We start from the raw sequence: 16,458 nt of genomic DNA, 5'->3' as shown, positions 1-16,458 counted from the left end.
TGCACAGGGACGTGCATAGAGTTAACGGGGGAGGGTGTAACCCAGAGTGATTACAAATAAAAATTAAGAAAGGAAAAAAATAAATAGTAAGCCAGAGTGGGTACTAAAAGAAATAACCAAAAGTAAATTGAATTAAAAGAAAAGTAAATTAATAACTGAGTTCAGAATTGTAAAGTTAAAACTTTTTCCATTAATGATTCAAAAGTGTTTTCTTTTTGTTCTTATTTTTCTTATGTTGTGAATATGAAAAATGTATGCTGTATTTTGAATGTTATGTTGCCTTTAAGAGAATATGATGTGTAGTTCACTGACGACCTATCAGGAGAGAGTAATGTGAATGAGGGGATGACGTCAGAGCACGCGGAGAGATGAGATGTAAGCACAGTCTGCACAGAGAAATCGGCAGAGATAATTCTGAGTGAAATTAACATTGATTTTGATGTAAAACTAGACAAAACGTCTAGAGGTATATTTATTTTGTTTGAATTGAACTATATGAGTGATTTTGAGTTAGTTTTGATTGTTTTTATCGTGGACACGGCGATGATACGGACTGAGCTCATCACTGTGTGGAACAAGATGGCGAGCCTCCCAGCGAATCCTGATTAAAACGAAACCATAGAACGATTTCATCGGACCCTCTGCTTAGTTTTCCCCGGACGGAGGAAAAGAACTGTGCAGGATGACAGAGTGAACTGACGTCGAACTCTGTTCTCTTCTCTTCTCAATTGACAGTATTCTATTTTCCCCTTTCACCACAACGGTAGGCCTGAACTGTTGCATCTAACGTTTACTGGGGTATGGATGATATTTTTTCTCTTTTGAATTCAGAGACTGGTATTTGGGAAAAACACTACTGAATCTACAGATATTTGAACGTTTGTTCATTGTTCATTGCCTGTTTTTATTTTTATTTTAAAGAGAAGGGTTTATTGTGTGAAATAATTGAGATACAATTGTTATTTTTATTTTATTTTTATTTCTGAGTTGAACTGGGAAAAAAAAAGAAGAAACGAATCCATTGTGGATTTCGATTAAGAAACTTAAAACCTAAAATTAGTTCAAATAAGGAACTATAAAACTAAAAGATAAATATGTAAAAAGAAAACATTGAAATAAGAGTTCGAGGAAATTTGCAATAAATTAGCTTTCAAAAAGAGATTAAAAGGAAATAAATAGGCTAATGCCTAAAAGAAAAAGAGATATTAAAAAAGGGATAAATAACTAATAATTTTAACAAGGAAAAAGAGAAAACCCAGAAACCATTTTATTTAATTGTTTTATTTTTCTTGCATTTATTAATAATCCGTGGTTTCATTGTTAGTCAACTGCCCATTTTTCTTTTCTGCCATTTCCGTCTTTCCTGAAAGAGAGACAATTTAATTAATTTCATTCATTACTTTTCTCCCCTTTAATATAAATCTTGCAACATTATTCTAACTTACCTTTGTTGTCTGTCTGTTCATTTAATCTCTCACTGCTGCTCCCTACGAATCTAGAGTACTGGTCCATGTATCCTCTTGTATGACTTACCTTGGTGCCCATTAGGCCGTGGTGTCCTGGTGACCTGAAGGAGGCGCTACATCATCAACAGTGATGTTCTGTTTGTATGTAAAGATCTGACATGTTGGTACATTGAGCACCTGCGTTCTTTTGAACTGTGCAGTCATGTGCTATCACTGTCAATTACCAAACCCTCAGATCTAAATGACCCATTTCCTTTGCCAGCCTATACACTTCGGGGCAGGACCTATGTTACGCTCAAACATTATATCATATGCTGAATGAATGACAATTCAGGTTTTAAAGGGACTTCAGAAATTCTGCAAATTATCATTATTTAGTTTCATTCTTATTCTGTAGACAAAAATTATTATTTTTTAAAAGATTTCTGACTGCTCTTGTCTGTATGTCAGAAGATCACAGGCATAGCTTCAGGAGGACACAAAAGCATACATAATTTAATTCAACTAGGTGTTCAAATAGTAGATCAATAGGTTTGGTGAGAAACAAACTGAAATGTTATGAAATGTCACATCATGCATGTACTCGAGAGAGCAGCGGTTAGCTTAAATGCTATCCTGTGTGAAGGGTTTCTCCTTTAGCACAGTATATTTTGTTCAAGATTTATAAATAATTTGAAAGAAAAAAAAACTGTATATCAATCTTGAACAAATTCTCCTGTGCAAATGAGCAACCCTTCACACAGGATAGCATACACACATCATATATACAGTTAAATGGATTATATATTGAAGTTCATTTCTCAACAAACCCATCCATTTATGCCTTAAGTGCTTGAACTGTATTGCACAAGTCACATGAAATTATGAATGCCTCTGTGTACATTACATTTTAAACAAGGATGAGTGAAACTTTTCAAATCATATTTTTGCAAAGGATGGGTTTAGAATGATGAAATTGGGGTGAGCTGTCCTTTTAATTTAAGAAAACTAACTCAATTCTTTTACCTTTGTAGAGAGACCAAGTATGGAGAAAACAACTGTACTCCGAGTTATAGTTTGTGACAAAGACATCCGAAAAATTGTACTTCCTGTGAAACCACAGACAGTTGACTCACTGTTGGAACAACTTGAAGAAAAACTGGGACTTCAGTACAAGTTCGCACTTCAGTTTGAGGATCCAGACTTCAACAATTCCCTCGTGAATCTTACAGACATTGCTGAATTGCCAGATAAGCAATTCTCGAAAGAGATTCTCGAAAAACTCTCAGAAACTATATACAATTACAAAGCTTACCCAGATAAGGAAAACTTTGAGGCTGTTGCTACTGCTTTGATACAAAAACACCCTTGCCTTACCCAGCCTGGCTCATCTAAGGGGTGGAATGGGTGGTATGATAGCCTTAGGTGGAAAATGGGCAATTACCGCTCAAAACTGCGTCGAGCTGGATGCTTGGAGGTATCCATAAATGGTGGGAAAAGAAGAGGACTGCAGCCTCAGAGAAACATCAAAAGATCCAAGAGGTTTGAAATCAATTTTCTACCGAACTTCCCTGATGGTGAAGATGAAGCGAGCATGGAGTCCAAAAGGAAAAAGATGGTGGACGACATGAAGAAACGTCGTCTTAACGCTGCACTGATAGCCCGGAACATGAATTCTACATTTGCCTTGCGTAGAAAGGAATTGATAGAGAAGGAGCCTGCTGTGAAGAATACAGTGGAAAGGTGGCCAGCCCTCTTCACACAGAGTCAGGTGAGTCTTAATTGTTTTCCTATATCATTTCATCTTGAATATTTTCAAAGCAAATTTATCATTAACCAGTTTTGGTGTTTAATTCATACTTGGACATTTCAGTGAAAAGTGATTGCTTAATGTCAGTTTGTCCTACTTCTATTTTTTTAGATCATGGCAGAGTTTAGTCGTATATCTGGCAAAAACCTGCAAACTGAATTCTTTCAAGAACTGGACAGATTCACTCCACGTTTCATCGATATCTTCAGGGCTAAAGGTGGAGACATTGGTTCCAAACTTAAGAAGATTCTGCAGCAGATTGAAAATGACGTAAGCTCCTCGACATATTACAATTCTTTTTCGAAAGCAAAACAAATGTTGCTTTTGCTGTTGTTTTTTGCTCTGTGTTGTGTAAGCGCTATTCAATATACATTTTTATAACTTTGCAGAAATCGAACATCAATGCGGGACGAACAGCCGTTCTTCACGGCCTACCACTCCTCCTCGGAGAGGACCCCTCCGATTTTTACAAGACATGTTTTGTAAGTATTTTCTTCTCTGATGATTCTTATTTAACAGGCAAACTGTTCTTCAAACAGTTTTGATATCTAGAAAGAAGAGTTATGAAGGCAAAAAAAACAGTCAGGATACTGAAACAAAGAAAGGGATAGAGAAAAGAAAGTGAAAGATAAATAAAAAAATTTGGAAAAAAGACAGTATAAGAAGATACATTTTATATTGCATAAATAAATGAATAAAAAACATTTCTAAGAAAGACAATAGATTTTGATAGTTTTAATTAATATAGCTGGCCTTCAGTTTGTCTTTTCATGCAGTTGTTTGATGTATGTATTTCCCCCCTGCATCCACTCCTGTGTCCTGTTTGAAAAGGCCTTTACATTTAGACATACCGTGTTATTAATTTAGTTTCACATTTTAATGAGAGTATGTACTCTTAAAGGGATAGTTCACCGCAAAAAAAATTGTCATTTACTTACCCTTATGTTGTTCCAAACCTGTATGAGTTTCTTTCTTCTAGCTGAACACAAAAGAAGATATTTCGAAGAATGTCAGTAATCAAACAGTTGAGAGTAGAATTGAATTGACTTCCATAGTATTTTTCCTATTATGGAAGTCAATGTCTACTCTCAACTGTCTGTTTACCAACGTTCATCAAAATATCTTCTTTTCAGTTCAACAGAAGAAAGAAACTCATGCAGGTTTAGAACAACTTGAGGGTGAGTAAATGATGACACAATTTTCATTTTTGGGTGAACTATCCCTTTAAAAGATGTTTTGTGGCTTTCTTTGACCTCATTTTTGTTATATGTTTTCCCATTTTTAGGACTGTGATGACAATGAAGACATGTCGGACGTTGAAATAGGTATTCTGACAGTGATTCCCGAGGACTCTGCAACTGTACCCTACTCCATGCATCTTGGTGCCACAACAACGGCAATAATTTTGGAAGGTACAGTGGTTGTGGATGATCTTGAAAATCTTCCACAAGCAACGTGTTTGCTCTTTGGACTAATTTATGCTCTAAACTTAGAGTATCCTGCAGCACTGAAATGCACATTCGACTTCATACAAAGAGTGATTTTGTCCCTTGGCCACAAGTCACTCAAACCTAAAATCCAATCACTGAAAAATCGCCTGATGCAGTAATAGATCATAGCCATGATGCTAGTTTGAGTGAATAGAAGCTGTCTTTAAGAAAACTAAAGAAATTGTTCAGTACTGTTTTACAGATACTTCAGTTTTTTCCAATTGTTGAAAATGAAAAAAATAAAAATAATAAAAATCCACATTTAAGAGGATGTTTTGAAAAATTTCAAGTTTACTTGTTTGGTTTTAGAATAGTTTTATTAGAGAAGAATTTTAAAGAGAACTGTAGTAGGAAGGTGTTCTGTACTAAACTTGTAACATACTTGGAAGCTCTGCTTTTGAACACTTTGTAAAGATGTTAAAAACAAAGAAACATTGATCCTTTTATTGTCTTTTTTCTTTTCTTTTTTTTTTCTTTTTCTTGAGTGCAGTATGTGCTTTTTTTTTTCTAAAATGTTGCTGGCGGGCAGTTGACGGGCATGCCTTAAGTGATGTTTTAAAATTAATACTGTTTTATATAGAGCAAATAAAGTGTTCTAGTGTTGTGCCAAATCTGTTGTCTGTCTTTGCATTCTCAACTTAGAATTTTGAGTACAACTTGCTTGAGAAAGTTAAGGCAATCAGTTTCCACACATTCGTCTAGTAAAATGAACAAGCCGACATGTTAGAAGAACTGTTTGGTTTAAGTTCTGCTTACAAATCTCAACTTAAATCTGTTAGTTACCTAAACTTTTGAATTTGAGTTACTTGTACTCAAGTTTTATGGTAACCTCTACAAATACACAAGTTAACTCTACAAAGTAGTAGAGAGTAGTATCAACTAAAAAATTATGACCTAATTTACTTGAGAATTTTGAGGCAATCAGTTTCCACAGCTTTTCTAAGTAAAGTCAACTTATTACTTTTTACAGTGTAGTTTGCACGTTGGCTTAATGAATAGATGCTCAGCTGCTCATCTGCGGTGACGCGCGTGTTCCAGTAGCGTCGTCATATCTGGCTATAACATTACATATAGCCTATAACACGCTCTCACGCGTTTATATTATAGTATTTTTGGGAGGAGTACAATTTACATATGTGGTTTCAACAACCAGATGCATTTACACTTGTCCAGTTTCGTCTGGAATGCGGCCCAGACCACCTCCCGAAGTGGTTTGAGCGATCGGATTCAAATCCGTCTCGAATGCGTTTCAGAGGGCATTTACACCTGGTCTTTTCACGATCGGATAGCTATCCGATCTGAGAAAACGCATGAAGTGGCCAGGTTTAAACAGCCCCATAGTGTTTCCACTTGGGTAATTGTGTGCTAACTGAGCTGAAGCTGTGCTGACTTGAGTGAACAATTTTGAATGCTAGTGCTTTCTAAATGACAACATGGTCTAAGCAATGAGAAATGAAGGGATTTGTGTGTAGAGTTTTGCAGTGACAGTTCAACAAATCTGACTCATGTGTCAAAACAGGGAATAGTGTTTATAGTTTAGTGAAATGGGTGTGCTTTTTGATAAATGGCGTTATGGTTTTGAAATTTTAGTTCAAAAGCCTGGTTATAGTGTTTAAGCAATCGAGAAAAACTGTAAGTTTACACAAACATATGGTAATAAAATTTTTCCCGGACTGAGAGATCATGGCTTATGTTTACTTTATTGATAATTTCTTCAAAACAATCATTAGCTAATTAATGCATATAAATGTGTAAACAAGCACCTAGGTCTTCCCCCTGATAACTTTGTCAGTGGCAACATGGAGGAGAAGTTGATTGTTGCTGTGTCTTCTTTCCCCGTTCTCTGTCACATCTCTTTATTCATATAGAGACAGAACAATGAAAACTGACGCATGGAGCAAAGTGGCAGAGGTTGTTGGTGTTCCTGGTAGGTTTCAATGTAATAAAACTGTTTGTGTCCATGTTAAGTCCTGTTTACAATAGGCTATTGATTTCACATAGGCTATAAGACACATTTTGAGCAGTGTGAGTGGCAGTCACAATTACAAATTCTTTATTGTATTTTTAGACTATTCGATAAGAAAACAAAATGGTTCTCAACACTACTAGATAGCAAATACTTGTTTTTGTTGCTGAATAGATATATTTTGGTTCACAAAATTTTAATCAATATCACTTGCTTTTAAATGACATAAGATAGTCCCTAACTTTTTTAGTTTACCTAAACTGAGCTGTTCACATGTGTTAAAAAAATTGTTAAAATAATGCAATAAGTAGGATAAAACGATTACTTTTTGATTTTTAAGTTATATTTATAGACATATTAAGTATGATATGCATCATATCTGTTGGATAGGATGTGTTTGCTGAGCTACAGAAATGTTCTAAATAGAACTTACATTTAGCAGATGCTTTTATTCAAAACAACATATAATAGAGGCAACAATATTCATAGTCTACAATGCCAGTAAAAAAAAAAAGAAGCTATATTAGGAACTAATTAAAGTAAATAACAATCTTCTTTTAAAGTAACATTCTTAAATTAAGGTACATTTATTTGAGAAGCAAAATAACAATGGATAATAAATGTTGTATTCTGTGAAACTCATAACATGCATAAAAAAAATAAAAAAATAATACATGGCATTCCGGTAAGAAAAAAATACACTTCATTCAAAGAGAAAAAAAGTTTATTTGGTCTTATTAAAACAATAAACCTCTGTTAATTTCGAGAAATGTATCTGAAAACAAGACATATCTTTAATCTTATGTCAAATTGCATCTTAAGTAAATGTATCTTTTGTAGTAAATGTTCCATGACAATTTGACAATTACATTTTTGTGTGATTTAACAATTACATTTGTTCATACAATGTATTTATATTCACCACATTTAGCTGATGTTTGCAAAAAAAAAAAATGGAAGGGATTAAGAGATGCGTTCAAAAAGAACAAGAACCGAGAGAAGGAGGCTAGCAGGAGTGGAGCGGGGTTAGGGGTTCATAAACACTGGAAATATTCTGCTATTATGAGCTTCTTAACCCCATTCCTGGAGTTCAGGGAGAGCTCAAGTAACATTTCAAGAATCTCTCCACCCTCTACAACCAGTACATCACGTTCAGAGTGCCCAGGCATCCAGTGCAAAGATAGCCCATCCAGCGAAGATCACACCAGAATTGCAGGACAGCCAGTGCACACAGGAATACCAACACCGAACAGAATGCCCTGCCAAGCATCCACTAGAGCACCTAGGCAGTCAGTTTAATGGAAAACTGTCCCAGCTCCCCTAACAGTGTGTCTAGCTGGCCAGAGAGGACTCTCTCTCCACCACAATAGAATCAAGGACAACCTCAGGAGTTCAACGTCTTCATTCAGTGTAGAAGAAGTCCATCGCAACTCCCACCATTTGCTCTGCGTGTCTCTCCGGCCCAGGGCCGGCAGGCCACAATCTGCACTCCAGCCATAAGAACAGAGTCAAACTAACCATGCAAGTTCATCATATCTTCTTCATCCAACGGAGAAGAAAACGATCGCAACTTTAACATTTGACACTCACAGAACAAACAACTTCAATTTTCAACAACTTCAAGAACTGTGTCCCCTGCACAGACCATGCAAGTATCAATTTAATGAGGAGCTCTGAAAATTATAAGCTGATGGTTCTTTTCGTAGTTAAATGGATCTTTTCCATAGTTCCATTTCCTGCTTCCGGTTCCATTCTATCACTCACCATTTTACCTATGCATGTATGTATGTATGTTTGTTTAGTTTAGTTATGTTTGTGATTTAGTTAATAAAACTTGTGCACAATGTAACAACTACGAGAATGAACCAAACACAAACTAATCTTCTTCCAGAAAATTAATTCTAACTTTCCACTTCCTGCCGAACAAAGGGGAAGATTTGGTCAGGACTTCGTATCCTCATCAATCTTGTCATGGGGTCCAAGCATCACCGGTCTGACTAATTAAAAGAGCCCCCAGCACTAACGAAATAACTGGTCAATGCTAGCTTTGTTGCCAAAACACTGACTGGTTAAGAGAAAGACAGAGACCAAGGTCCCACACAGAGTTCTCACATTCCAGGCTCAAATCACCCAGGCTCCAGAGAGTCTGCAACCAAAGACTTTTATTGGTTAACTTTAAGGAAGAATGTTGTCAACGTTTGATGGTTTTTAAAAGAATTATCGGTTCAGAGAATGGTACTGCTCAGGGCCCTAACAAGAGGTCACATGACCCCTGCGACTAACAGACCCCATCTTTCTTAAGGACCAAGGAGATGAACAAAACAGACGTCAGCAGGAACTATACATGAGCTCAGATTGGAATTTCTTAAAACCACGAGAACTGAGATTTTTACATATCAAAATGCATAAAACTCATCCCAGAACAATTCTTGACTGACCTATAATCAGACTATCGTACATAATTCTTTGTTGTCTACAACCTAGTATATGTGTATATGTGTCTACACTTGGTTATATCCCATGTAAGTCATTTAATGGTTATAACTGTTAGATGTTTGAATGAAAGTGTGTTGTGTTTCATATCAGTAGGATCGTATGCTCGTGATTCAAAAGATGGCTTGATTGAAATCTGTGTAAAATGTTTCATATTCTTATAATAGTAATTTTGTCTAAACTGTGGCCTCTGTACTCTCTGCTAGAGCTTGCGGAGATCCCAGATAACGCATGATTTACGATGAGACAAATAAAGCCAGTGTCTAATTGGTCCGATCTCTTCAGGAGGTGGGGCAAACTTTTGAGTTTAAAATCTTAGACCCGAAACAAAGCTCTCTCTCTATCTCTGTGCTCTCGCTCTCGGGGTTCACCCTCAAGAAACGCTCTGCTATCACTCTCAAGAGAGATGGGCAGAAAAAGATGAAGATCTAAACCAGACCAGCAACCATGTAGACCGCAGAGACAAACAACCCAAATTAAGATCAGAAGAATGGGTTCAACAGCTTTATTCAAGCCATCTTACTACTCTCGTCTAAATTTTCTTTTCTTTTCTAAGTTTTCCTTTATTTTCCGTTGTGAGTCTCGGTTCTAAGTTAAGTTTTGCGACAAGATTTCGAGCCACGTTTCTTCTGCAAAGCCAGCTTCAAACAAAGACTTTCATTCCGCCAGCACACCACGTGACTGGCCGCTGCAGACCCAGGCACAAGGAGACCAGCCAACGAACCCGGGGAAACCCCCTTGTACGCAACGAAGGGAATTCCCAAAAAGGAACGCAAAGACAAGCAAGTACCTCCAGACTAAAAGCTGAACTGGTGTATTGATATAAATTTAATAACCTGTCTAAGAAATGATAGAAGGGTTAAATTAATGATTGATGGTTCGTTCCAGGTCATGTCTTATAAGTGCATATAGAAACTTGGGATTTCATCATCTCACTCTTAAACTCACTCTTAAAACTTAATCTTTCCTTACTCTTTTTCCTTCTGCAACTCGTATGAATGTGTGTGCGTGTGTTTGTGTTAGATATTAGTTTTATGTGTTAGAATAATCAATAAAGTCATGTTTGTATTTTAAAGAGAAGTATTACTTGTTATGTGCTTACGAATTTATTGTCTTGAACTTCGATCTAAGTTACCTTGCTAACTATAGTGTTTCACTATAGTTCGGATATTTATATCCGTTGCAGAGTTGATAGTTACAGCCAGTTCAAATGAACCGCGAACGAGTCATTTGCTCGGTTGTAATAAGTGACTCTTTCGAATTCCCTATAAATTAATTAATAATTCCTTTGAGCTAAATTGACAAATCACTACAAATACAAATATATTACAACAATATGTATTTGGTTCTGATTCTGTTGGAAACTTTTATTCCTTCATCGAAGCAAGACCAGGAGACTTGAGATGGATCTTATAAGCAGAAGAGATTTATTCTTCCGAGTCTGTAGTTCATCAAGTCTAACTTGTTGGGAACTTTTTATTCCTTCATCGAAGCAAAACCAGGAGACTTGAGATGGATCTTATAAGCAGAAGAGATTTATTCTTCCGAGTCTGTAGTTCATCAAGTCCGTAGTTCATCATCATCAAGTCTAACTCATAATACAGTATTCATTGTAATTATACTTTTCAAAGAGGGGAGGGATTACATAGAGGTGGAGACTCTGAATAAAGCATGTAAATGAGTATACAGGTTAAGGAACCCGCCCCAGACTCCATACCATTCAAACGCATATGTGCTAATCCAATAAGCCTAACGATTCAATGTCTGGACTGTGGCTCTGGCTCCAAGAGCCATTAAAGACAATAGGTTAGCCTCTCCGTGATCGGACTCGTTTAACTTACAAAGGAAAAACAGGTCTGGCAGGAATATCTTGCTGTAAACTCAATAATCACTTTCTCAGTTTATATACTATTGTAGTTGAAACTTAAATTAAACATTTAATAAATTTGTAATACAACACTTCCCCCTTCCCCCCTTAAAAACTCTCACAAAATACAAATTTAGAAACTTAAAAGTTCATTCTTGTAACTTGTGTAAGTTACAGGCACATAGCAATTTCATTCTTGTAACGTGTGATAGTTACAGGCACATAGCATGATCTGTGTTGTTCATCTGTAATTGCATGCTGACACAGAAACAAAACATGCAATTAGGGTCCGTGAAGTCCTTAAGAGTAATAGTCTTTTCTAGTTGAAAACTGTTATTTCCTTGTGCTGGACGTGGTTGACACATTTGATACTAACAGGTTTCTGAACCATGAAAAGTTATCTTCAGTCATCTGGTGTAATTTTGTTGATGGATGACTGAAGAGTCTCTGCGTTGTGTATTTTTTTTCTTTTTCTTTTGTGATAGTTCGTTCGGCAGTTGTCGTCTTGAAGTTGTGGCTTCATATGCAGGTGAGACGGTCGTTGCATATGGATCTCGGAAACAGCCATCAAATGGTATCTGCACAGAGGAAGAAAGAAAACAAAAGACGACAGAGCAGTATTTGTTCAAACACTAGGGTTGTAGCAGTATTTGTTTAAATACGGGTTGTATCGTTTTCTGAGTCTGCTGTTGTTGTTTCATTCTTTCCCTATTTCTTAATTGATTTGACACCTATGGACCAGTGAGGTGGGGATAAAAAACTGAGGGGGAAACCTATGAGGAAATCTTCACCACATGGCTGACCCCCGAGGCCTGTTGCACTTCGGTTCTTCTATGGGCTCCGCACTGGTCTGTGTGTCCTATTCTGTCCCTGTTGTGTGCACACTGTACAGTGTGTGAGAAAATTGGCACATTTCCATTCTCCAGTGAAACATCAGTCATAGTAGACATCATAATATAGCATGGGGACTGACTGGAATATTTCTGTGGTATAACATTTACGGCTGTGACTCTACTTAATCAGGGTTCCCTAAAAGAAGGCTGAGAACAGACACTTTCCTTTTGTTCTATTAAACAAAAATCAGTATTTCGTCTCTGTTGTTGTTTCTGGGGAAATTAAGCACTCACAGCCTAAATGGTTAACGCCTTATCAATCACCTTATGCCCCATGAGTTTAATGAGGAGGGGAGGGGCTACTTCAGAGTATCAAGCAAGCTTAGCAGAAGCTGAGTAACCTTGTTAACTTCTTTAAAGTTATTTTTGTTTTTCCTACACTCTTTCATCCAATGGCCAGGTTTACCACAGTAATTACAGCTGCCCTCTCTCTTAGGACATTTGCATTTCTGTTCATTCTCTGTGTTGACCTTAAAGGATGCTGCTGCAATTTTTACTCTTGCCTTGACATCAGAGTCTCTTTCCCAAATAGCTAACCTGTCTAAGTTGTTTTGCAGGGTTCTACTGGACCATGTTAACCTGTTAAGCTGCAACCCCACTTTTGAAAAATCCCCAGAAATGACATACCCAAACTGAAACAGATACAGTTCATGAACCCTTTGTACTAAAAGCACAAGTATGATCTCATTTGAAAGCTGACACCTGGCAGTTTATTGTAAATGTAGAATTAATTATTGTCATAATGAAAAAAATTGTTATAAATAGCTTTAAAGTTATGTAAAGTTATTAGAAATTTATTTTTATGAAACATCTTCATGAAAATAAAATTGAAGTTGACACTGTAACAATCTAGAAATGCACTGCAGCTAAAGCCACATGTCTGACCATATTATATTTAAAATATGAAGATGATAAGTCTAAAACTCTGTATTTAGTTAACCTGTTAACCTTTGCCAGTGCGCCCGCGCACTGAAGCGTTTTTTTTTTATTTAGTTCAAATTTACTATCAGATTTAATGTTATGCCTTGACAAACTATACATCATTAAAAAGATATAATACTCAAGTTTCAGTATTTGACCACTATTGTATTCTGAGAAACTTATAGCGACAGTTATTTCTAAATTTCTGTCAGGAGTTATGAAATGAAAAAATGAGTCGATACCTTTAATATGAATTATGCGCGTCAGCCGCTTTCATTCATAAAAAAACTCCCGTGCTGTCGTCATGACAGCGATACACAAAACAACGTCCCTCAGGGCTTTAGCTAAAAAATGTGCAGATTTGGAGAAATATTGATAGATTCTCATAGGTTTACATCAGATTTCTATTGACAGGAATAATATTTATTGAATTTATACCCAAATGCGTCGATGTAATCTTTATGAGCGTTTGGCACTCTCATTTACTGGGTTTTCAAGTCATACCAGAAGCCTGAGGGCGCTATAAGCACAATAATAACCCATATATGGGATATGAAGAAGAGCCATAATCATGTGACATTCCAGGACGTCACTGATACCAGAGATACACACAAAGCTAACAAGAGATAGCGCTGTATCATGCAGATACAGATATTTTGAAGACAATAAACATGATTGCAATGATATTCGAGTTACCTGTGTTTTTCAAGCCATGCCAGGTATTTTAATAATAATAGATTATATGTATAATGTAATGCTAATCTATAGACCATCATTGTGCAGAATATGATCAAATAGTATATTTTCTGTCAGATTTTTTTTATCTGATGTCAAATTAGATCACAGAAGATTATTTAAAACACTTCACTTGCGTTTTAAAGTAAGTTTGAAGCACAAACATGGTTTTAATCTCATAAATTGTCATGTATTGATGGTGTGCTAAGCTAACATGCTAGCTAGCTCTTGGTGCTTCTATCTTGAAAAAAATGAACTAAATACAGAGTTTTAGACTTATCATCTTCAGATTTTAAACATAAAATGTTTAGACATGTGGCTTTAGCTGTAGTGCATTTCTAGATTGCTACAGGGTCAACTTCAATTTTATTTTCATGAAGATGTTTCATAAAAATAAATTTCTAATAACTTTACAAAAATTTAAAGCTATTTATAAAAAAAAATTCATTATGACAATAATTAATTCTACATTTACAATAAACTGCCAGGTGTCAGCTTTCAAATGAGATCATACTTGTGCTTTTAGTGCAAAGGGTTCATGAACTGTATCTGTTTCAGTGTGGGTATGTCATTTCTGGGGATTTTTCAAAAGTGGGCTTGCAGCTTAACAGGTTAAATTTTTTCAAGATAGAAGCACCTAGAGCTAGCTAGCATGTTAGCTTAGCACACCATCAATACATGACAATTTATGAGATTAAAACCATGTTTGTGCTCCAAACTTACTTTAAAACGCAAGTGAAGTGTTTTAAATAATCTTCTGTGATCTAATTTGACATCAGATAAAAAAATCAGACAGAAAATATACTATTTGATCATATTCTGCACAATGATGGTCTATATAGATTAGCATTACATTATAAATATAATCTATTATTATGAAAATACCTGGCATGGCTTGAAAAACACAGGTAACTCAAATATCATTGCAATCATGTTTATTGTCTTCAAAACATCTTTATCTGCATGTTACAGCGCGCATCTCTGTAGCTTTGTGTGTATCACTGACGTCCTGGAATGTCACATGATTATGGCTCTTCTTCATGTTCCATATATGGGTTATTATTGTGCATATAGCGCCCTCAGGCTATTGGTATGAATTGAAAACACAGTAAATGAGAGTGCCAAACGCTCATAAAGATTACATCGACGCATTTGGGTATAAATTCAATAAATATTATTCCTGTCAATAGAAATCTGATGTAAACCTATGAGAATCTATCAATATTTCTCCAAATCTGCACATTTTTGAGCTAAAGCCCTGAGGGACTTTGTTTTGTGTATCGCTGTCATGACGACAGCACGGGAGTTTTTTCCCATGCACTAACCTATTTTATACACGCTTAATACCTCGTTATTGAATACAGCAGGCCACGCCCTACTATTTAGCCAAGCGAAACTCATAAGTCACGACACACAAACAAATCCCATGCGGGCGCGCGTTTTACCGGAGTAAGACACAGTAAATGAAACAAAGTTTCCTAGCAACAAAGAGAATAAAAGAGAAGCTAAAATCTACTGGGAAAAGTAAACACTCACAGACTGATGTTCTTTCCTGTTGTTCGACTGCTTCTTCTAATAAGTACTAGCAGATGGGTAGAATAAATACTTTAACTGGCTTTGGCCACGCCCTACTATTTAGCCAAGCGAAACTTAAAAATCACAACACACAAACAAATGCCACGCAGGCGCGCGTTTTACCAGAGTAAGACACAGTAAATAAAACACAGTTTCCTAGCAACAAAGAGCCACGCTAAAATCTACTGGGAAAAGTAAACACTCACAGACCGATGTTTTCTCCTGTTATTCGACTGCTTCTTCGATAGTGTTCGGTAGTGTTCTTCGGTAGTCTTAGAAGATGCCATACTTCATGTGGAATGTGCTTTGAGTGGCAGAGGTGAACAAGGTGTACACCTTGTAAGCTGTAGAGTTAGCCTCGATTAAGTATGGTACCCACTACTTCATCAGAGAGACCTGCATTCAGGAGTTGATCCCCCTCAGGGGCCAAACCCACAGCTTCCACATATCTCCCACGGGAGGCCGTCTAGGAGGGCTACCAGGTCCGAAAACCAAACTTGGGCCGACCAGAACAGGGCTACCAGTAGAAGTCGAACCCCGTCCTGGTGAACTCTTTCTAGAACTCCCAGGAGCAGAGCGATTGGGGGAAATGCGTACAGCCGAAGCCGAAGCCACGGTTTTCTTCCGCCTGGCCAAACAGCCTACTGCGTCTCGGGGTTCATTCCATCAGCTCCTGGCTCAACCCAAATTCAGGTGCCCAGGGATGTAAAGTGCTCTCAGAGAGAACAGCTTCCCTTGGGACCACAGGAGGATCTGATGTGCCAGTCTGCAAAGAGGGCGCAATATCAGACCCCCCAGATGATTTATGAACTAGACCACCGACGCACTGTCTGTTCGAACTAGAACATGGTGGCCTGTGAGGTCTGGGAGAAAATGCCTCTGGGCTAGCAGTACCGCTAAGATCTCTAGGCAGTTTATGTGCCAAGAGAGATCATGTTCTTTCCACAGACCCCGGGTCGAGCGGTCGTCCATGACCGCACCCCACCCTGTGCAGGATGCATCTGTCGACAGTATCTTGCGATGACAAAGTGCTCTAACACAGGGCCCTGGGACAGGAACCAAGATTGCTTCCACACGATCAGGGAACAAGGCACCTGCACGTAACCTTGGTCATGCGAAGCAGGTTGCCCCTCAGGGAAAACTCCTTGGTCTTAAGCCACCACTGCAGGGGTCTCATGTGCAGCAGGCCAAAAGGTATCATGTTAGACGCAGCTGCCATGAACCATAACAGCCTCTGAAACAACTTTTTTACAGTGATGCTCT

The 16,458-nt window shown here is 37.3% G+C and overlaps 1 protein-coding gene across 2 annotated transcripts; it reads left to right on the top strand.

Annotated features, from left to right (window-relative positions):
- Nucleotides 1–320: 320 nt before the first annotated feature.
- On the top strand, nt 321–5,353 carry LOC308694926 (sterile alpha motif domain-containing protein 3-like). 2 transcript variants are annotated; one of them, XM_081372738.1, is made up of 5 exons: nt 321–763; nt 2,480–3,216; nt 3,367–3,525; nt 3,645–3,737; nt 4,541–5,353. In XM_081372738.1, the coding sequence occupies exons 2-5, from the start codon at nt 2,491–2,493 to the stop codon at nt 4,862–4,864; spliced, it is 1,302 nt and encodes a 433-aa protein (XP_081228864.1). In that variant the 5' UTR covers nt 321–763; nt 2,480–2,490; the 3' UTR covers nt 4,865–5,353. The 2 variants fall into 2 exon arrangements, with proteins under 2 accessions (XP_081228864.1, XP_081228863.1); XM_081372737.1 differs by having other exon boundaries at nt 328–798.
- The last annotated feature ends 11,105 nt before the right edge of the window (nt 5,354–16,458 follow it).

Source organism: Scardinius erythrophthalmus (genome assembly GCF_964197995.2).
Source record: "Scardinius erythrophthalmus genome assembly, chromosome: 8".
In the NCBI taxonomy this organism is placed as follows: Eukaryota; Metazoa; Chordata; class Actinopteri; order Cypriniformes; family Leuciscidae; genus Scardinius; species Scardinius erythrophthalmus.
Note: the sequence above shows the minus strand (reverse complement) of the source record. Positions and strands in the feature narration are given on the sequence as shown.